The following is a 7,016-nucleotide window of genomic DNA, read 5'->3' on the forward strand; positions in this document are numbered from 1 at the left end:
GCCAGATCTGGCCCTGGGACCACAATTTACCCAGGTCTGTCCTAGTTCATCAATTCTGAAAAATCGGTTTTACACAGAATACTGTTTTAACGTAATGTCATTTTACTCATCTCCATAAATTACTGGAGAATGATTTTCATAAACTGGATAAGTTACTCTTTAGTCTCTGTCTTTCACCCATATTGCCTTATGCATGGATATTCATTCTCACGAAAGCATTGTCTGGTCAAATCAGCTTGGTATAAGTGTTTACCAGCCCAGCACAAATGAGAAATGACATGAGAGCATTTCATTAATATCCACAGCCCTCATCATACGGACATGACAGATGTACAGGCTCTGATTACACCTGGACAAGGTTCATGGTTATTACACGACCTGCTCCCAGCGGTTGGTGCAATAGTTCCTTTCCTATAAGCATCCATGTCTGTTCACTGGAAAAAGCAAGATTTAAAATGTATTTGGTGAGTTGTATAAAACAGGATTAAGCGCGCTGTGATGTCATTCAATGGTAAATTCATATTAATGTGTAAATAAAAGTTATATTTCATGAGACAGCTCTGCTGATGTGTGGTGACTGCACCTGCAGGGGTAGTACCAGCTGTTCAAGTGTATTTGCATTACATGAAGCAGCACATTCAAAAAGGTCTCTTTGTCTATGGTAGTTTCATTCCTGTCTGCCAAAATTAAAGTGCAACAGTGAAATCAGTGAAATGCTGTTTAGTAAAGATCACTCCTAGGCGGTATGGAAAATCAGGCATGAAACTGCAAATGTAATCCAGGAAATATTGCTTAAAGTGTAAATTTAGCCTTTTTTTTTTTGTTTTTTTTTGGGGGGGGGGGGTATATTCATGTGAAAGAATATAGCGTAAAGCTTAACTCCACATTTTGTGAAGCTGTGCATAAAATGTTTCCCCCTTTCCTGCCTTATGTACATATACAATTGGAAGCTATGGTGGTGGGATCTGTTTCACATTCTATGGACGTACCCACAACATTTTTACCTGTCTGGGAGGAGGTTAACTTACTCCTCTCCAAGGTGGATAACAGGCCTGCCCACCTAGCACTGCTGAGGAATCTTCTGGGCCTTCCCATGGGGGAGCTAGGAAAAAACCTTAACAAATTGATAACCCACATTCTCTAAGCGGCTAGATGTTTAATTACTGCCCAGTGGAAACAGATATTCTCCCCCCCCAACATTTTTTGCCTTTCTACAGCAGGTTGGAGAAGTGAGATCCATGGAATATCTTACGGCTAGACTACACAATACCCTAGCTAGGTTTACTGCTCTAAGGGATACTAGGGATGATTACTTTCTCCGTAACCGCTTTACCACTGGTCACTGTGCTGCTACTGCAGCACAGTGGCCTCGTTATCGTCTGGCGACGTAGGTCTACGTCACCAGACATTCCCCTCTCCCGGCGGCGAGCGCACGCCGCCGGAGGCTCGCTCCCACTGTTTTCAGTTACAGCGGGAGTCGGGCCAGGGGAGGAGCGGTGGCGATCGCCGCCGCTCTTCCCCGATCGTCGGGGAATCTAGTTTGGAGATCCGCCCGCCTGTGTAAGTGACAGGCAGGGTCAGAATTCAGGGTTCAGCATAGCTGAACCCTGGATCTGTCCCTGTGTCACACAGTCACCTCCCCCCCCCCCCACACGTTAGTAAGCACCAGGCATACATTAACCCCTCCCTCTCCAATAAAATTAACCCCTTCCCTGCCAGTGTCATTTTTACAGTAACAGTGCATATATATAGCACTGATTACTGCAGTAATGTCACTGGTACCCCCAAAAGTGTCAAAAATGTCAGTCAAGGGTCTGATCTGTCCGCCGCAATGTCACAGTCCCGCAAAAAAAATCACAGATCGCCGCCATTACGCGTTAAAAAAAAAAACACCAAAAATGACATAAATCTTTCCCTTAGTTAGTAAACGCAATAACTTTTGCGCAAACCAATCAAAATACGCTTATTGTGATTTTTTTTACCAAACATGGGTAGCAAAAAACAAATTGGCCAAAAATTAAAAAAAAAATTGGTTTTTACATCTTTTTTGGGGGGAATTTCATATAAAAAAATGTTAAAAATATTGTTATTTTTTCAAAATAAACGCTCTTTTTTTGTTTATAGCGCAAAAAGTAAAAATCGCACAGGTGATCAAATACCACCAAAAGAAAGCTCTGTTTGTGGGGAAAAAAGGACGTAAATTTCGTTTGGGTAATTGTCAGTTAAAGTCGCACAGCGCCGAATCGCAAAAAGTGGCCCAGACGTAACACAGCAAAATGCTCTAGTGGTAAAGTGGTTAATGTTCCCTAATAATCTTGGGTTACAGCACACTGAGTGGTTTATTTTTTCTCTCTCTTTGGGGTCTGGTACCCCGTTTCTTTTGTCTACCCTCTTTTGTCTTGATATATTTCATCCTTTTTATGTACCATGTTGCTGCATTGTATTGATATCATGCATTACATTTTTTTTTCCAACTTGTTTTAGTATTGCATGTTTTCGTAGGGGTTGACCCGCTTTGGGATTACTGATGTGGCTTTGAAGTGGGCCACCCCAGTTACTGTTTTCATTACGTGAGAAGCTGTTTACTCGCAATTCTAAATTTTGTCACCTGTGCAATTTCATGTTGCAGTGATTTCTGGTGCCTATGGTATGTCTTTCTCAATTTTTATTTCTTTTATTCTTCTTTGCAAAACTTGAAAATGTATCTTTAAATAAACATATATAATAAAAAAAAGAAAGAAAAGAAAACTATGGTTTCTCCTGAATTGGTTCTGGGTACTCTGCTTTCTGCTTTCAATTAAAAACTATGGATGAGAAATCCCAGGAGGCAGTCCACAGCATGCATGTGCAGAAATGCCTCAAGAGATCCCGGAGTGACCTGTAGCATTTCTGCACATGCATTCGGGTCCAGGTAGATCCTCCTCACCTAAGTGGGAATAACAGACCTGAACTTTAGAAAAAAAAAATGTATTAAATGATATCCTGACATCTATACACACATGTGCTGTAACCATATATGCCTTTACTGACTTGTGCTGGGTACTCTGCTTTCTTACAATGTTCTTTGCTGTATTGTATCATCTTTTATACTCTTATCTTCATTGTGTTTTTTTTTCTAATAAAAAACAAAAGTGCTCACAATTGTTTCTTGGTAATCTACAGTGAATCCAGAAAGTATTCACAGCGCTTCACTTTTTCCACATTTTGTTATGTTACAGCTTTATTCCAAAATGGATTAATCTCATTATTTTCTTCAAAATTCTACAAACAATACTCCATACTGACAATGTGATTCTTTTGTTTGAAATCTTTGCAAATTTTTTAAAAATAAAAAAAATCACATGTACTGTACATAAGTATTCACAGCCTTTGCCCACTACTTTGTTGAAGCACCTTTGGCACCAATTACAGCCTCAAGTCTTTTTGAGTATGAGGCTACAAGCATGACACACTTATTTTTGGGTAGTTTCTCCCATTCTTCTTTGCAGGACCTCTCAAGCTCCATCAGGTTGGAAGGGGAGCGTCGGTGCACAGCCATTTTCAGATCTCTCCAGAGATATTCAATCGGGTTCAAGTCTGGGCTCTGGCTGGGCCAATCAAGGACATTCACAGAGTTATCTTGTAGCTACTCCTTTGTTATCTTGGCTGTGTGCTTAGAGTCTTTGTCCTGTTAGAAGATGTACCTTCACCCCAGTCTGAGGTCCAGAGCGCTCAGGAGCAGGTGTTTGTCAAGGAGGTCTCTGTACATTGCTGCATTTATCTTTCCCTCAATCCTGACTAATGTCCCAGTTCCTGTCACTGAAAAACATCCCCACAGCATGATGCTGCCACCGCCATGCTTCACTGTAGGGATGGTATTGGCCAGGTGATGAGCAGTGCATGGTTTCCTCCAAACAATGACGCTTGCCATTCAGGCCAAAAAATTAAATCTTTGTTTCATTAGACCAGAGAATTTTGTTTCTAAGAGTCCTTCAGGTGCCTTTTTGCAAACTCCAGACGGGCTGCCATGTGCCTTTTACTGAGGAGTGGCTTCCTACAGGCCTGATTGGTAGAGTACTGCAGAGGTTGTTCTTCTGGAAGGTTCTCCTCTCTCCACAGAGAAACACTGGAGCTCTGTCAGAGTGACCATTGGGTTCTTGGTCATCTCTCTGACTAAGGCCCTTCTCCCCCAAACACTTAGTTTGGCCCGGGCGGCTCACTCTAGCAAGAGTCCTGGTGGTTCCAAACTTCTCCCATTTATTGGTATTGGAGGCCACTGTGCTCATTGGGACCTTCAATGCTGCAGAAATGTTTCTGTACCCTTCCCCAGATCTGTGCCTCCATACAATCCTGTCTCGGAGGTCTACATATAATTCCTTGGACTTTATGGCTTGGTTTTAGCTCTGAAAGCCCTGTTAACTGTGGGACCTTATATAGACAGGTGTGTGCCTTTCCAAATAATGTCCAATCAACTGAGTTTACCACAGGGGGACTCCAATCAAGTTGTAGAAACATCTCAAAGATGATCAGTGGAATCAGGATGCACCTGAGCTCAATTTTCAGCGTTATGGCAAATACTGTGAATACTTATGTACATGAGATTTTTTTTTTTTTTAAATAAAGTTGCAAAGATTTTAAACAAACTTCTTTCACATTGTCATTATGGGGTATTGTTTGTAGGATGTTGAGAAAAATAATTAATGTAATCCATTATGGAATAAGGCTGTAACATAACAAAATGTGGAAAACGTGAAGCGCTGTGAATACTTTCCAGATTCACTGTATAGCAGAACCCATAAGATCATATATACAGTGTGTGTATCTTTATGTATATAAATGAGGACCATCATTTTGTAAGAAATGTCAACTACAAACTATTACTTTTTTACCTAATCGATTACTCATTATATACCTCTCTTTGACAGGATTCTGCTGACTGTGGTTGTAATTTTTCGCATCCTAATTGTGGCTATTGTTGGGGAGACAGTCTATGAAGATGAACAGACCATGTTTATGTGCAACACTCTTCAGCCAGGTTGTAACCAAGCCTGCTACGATCGAGCATTCCCCATCTCCCACATCCGGTACTGGGTCTTCCAGATCATCTTAGTGTGCACCCCAAGCCTCTGTTTTATCACATATTCTGTTCACCAGTCTGCCAAGCAGAGGGACCGGAGATATTCCTTCCTTTATCCCCTTTTAGAGAAGGAACTGCCACGAGAGAACCGAAGGATGAAAAATATCAATGGAATTTTGATGCAGAATCAGGACCTTTCATCCAAGGATGAGCCAGACTGCCTGGAAGTTAAAGAGATCCCAAGCACGCCTAAAAAAGCAGCGAAGAGCCCCAAGGTCAAGCGACAGGAGGGCATATCTCGCTTTTACATCATTCAGGTCTTCTTCAGGAATGCTTTGGAAATTGGCTTTCTGGCAGGACAGTACTTCCTTTATGGTTTCAGCGTTCCACCCATTTTTGAGTGTGACCGTTACCCTTGTGTAAAGGAAGTGGAGTGCTACGTATCTCGGCCCACTGAGAAGACAGTCTTCCTGGTTTTCATGTTTGCTGTAAGCGGCATCTGTGTTCTTCTTAACCTAGCTGAGCTTAACCACCTCGGCTGGAGAAAAATCAAGACAGCAATGAGAGGAGTTCAGGCTCGCAGAAAGTCAGTGTGCGAGGTGCGTAAAAAGGAGCCATCTACTCTGGCTCAAGTGCCAACATTGGGGAGGACACAGTCCAGTGAATCGGCTTATGTTTGACCCCATTCTGGTCAGGCCAACGGTTTAGAGCTCTCCTCTATACTATAGAGAATGTAATCAGAGGATTATTAAATATGGCTGCGTTTGGCTTCCGTCTTCCAACCATCAGTGGAGACCCTCCAGACTTTGTTAGTAGCCTTTTAATAACTGGAGTTGCTGGCTTATTACAGGAAGCTTCCCGGCTTCCAGTGGGGTGGGATATTTGAGAAAAGGGTGGGACACAAGTATAGGGACATTATTTATAAAGACAATTTTGGGACTGTAAAGTGAAGGGATAATTGCTTGGTACTGTTTTAACCTTTACCTTATATTCATTTTTTACGCTGGCTGCTAAATGGAGTAATGATAGAGTGGAGTCCTTAGATGGGTATTTAAATTTAGAAGATCTGCACTAACACTTCAGAAGCCATAAAAACTGGGCAGGGAGGAGCAACAAATAACGCAAATAGGGGTACTTAAGAGAGGAGTTTAAGAAGCCTCTCACGACTGTTATATACCCCTCACTTCCCATGCGCTGCAAACTCCCCCCAAAATAGATCTTTCAAAACCTGATAAGCAGTCAGAATTTTTTTTTTTTGCCAAACACCATAACAGAGGACCTAGAGGGGTGAGCAGATGCCATCAACAACAAACTGCTGGAGAAAAGAGAAAAGCAAAGGCCATTAGGTAGGAAAATGAAAAGTCCTGGGATGAGGAAACTCGCAGGCAGGAAATGGAACAAAAAGCAGACAAAAAGACATTGAAAGGCAACAAGAGCATAGGGGGTGAAAAAAAGCTACAGCATTGGAAGACATGGATATGTTTCAATATTCATTACTTACAGGAGGGAACGCTGTTACATACATTGGATGACTGGGAGCCATACAACACCCAGAAGGCAAGGAACACTTGGTCAGCAAGGTTAGGGAACACTACAGCACTCAGTATAAAGGCATTGGTATAGGCAGCAGATAGGTAATGAAATAGTATGAAGCTTAATGAGCCGGGTAGGGAATAACAAAGACCAACAACCATTACAACTCTCAGAAGGCAGGCAAGGATACATAAACCCAGCAGGCAGAAAAATGCATTTTTCTTAACTAAGACACAGAACTCCTTATGGTTAAATGGTCAAGCTGGGGAATACAAAATTAGTATGAATAAGGAAGTAAATAGTACAGATTACAGTAACATTCAGAAAGCAGAACAGGGAACAATCCATCATTCATCAGACAGGCAGGGCACACTAGTGCATTGAACATGTAGGGAGGGGAGATTTTTTGCAATTGTTATTTTTAAAA

The 7,016-nt window shown here is 41.8% G+C and overlaps 1 protein-coding gene across 1 annotated transcript in view; it reads left to right on the top strand.

The window, feature by feature from the left end:
- LOC309560649 (gap junction delta-2 protein-like) overlaps nt 1-6,435 on the top strand; it is an 88,157-nt gene extending 81,722 nt beyond the window's left edge. The window contains exon 2 of the mRNA XM_082264270.1: nt 4,905-6,435. Within this exon, the coding sequence (XP_082120396.1) occupies nt 4,905-5,736 (832 nt within the window). The 3' untranslated portion in view covers nt 5,737-6,435. The remainder of the gene's footprint in view (nt 1-4,904) is intronic.
- Nucleotides 6,436-7,016: the final 581 nt, after the last annotated feature.

This window comes from Pelophylax lessonae, assembly GCF_965119305.1.
Source record: "Pelophylax lessonae genome assembly, chromosome: 7".
Lineage (NCBI taxonomy): Eukaryota > Metazoa > Chordata > Amphibia > Anura > Ranidae > Pelophylax > Pelophylax lessonae.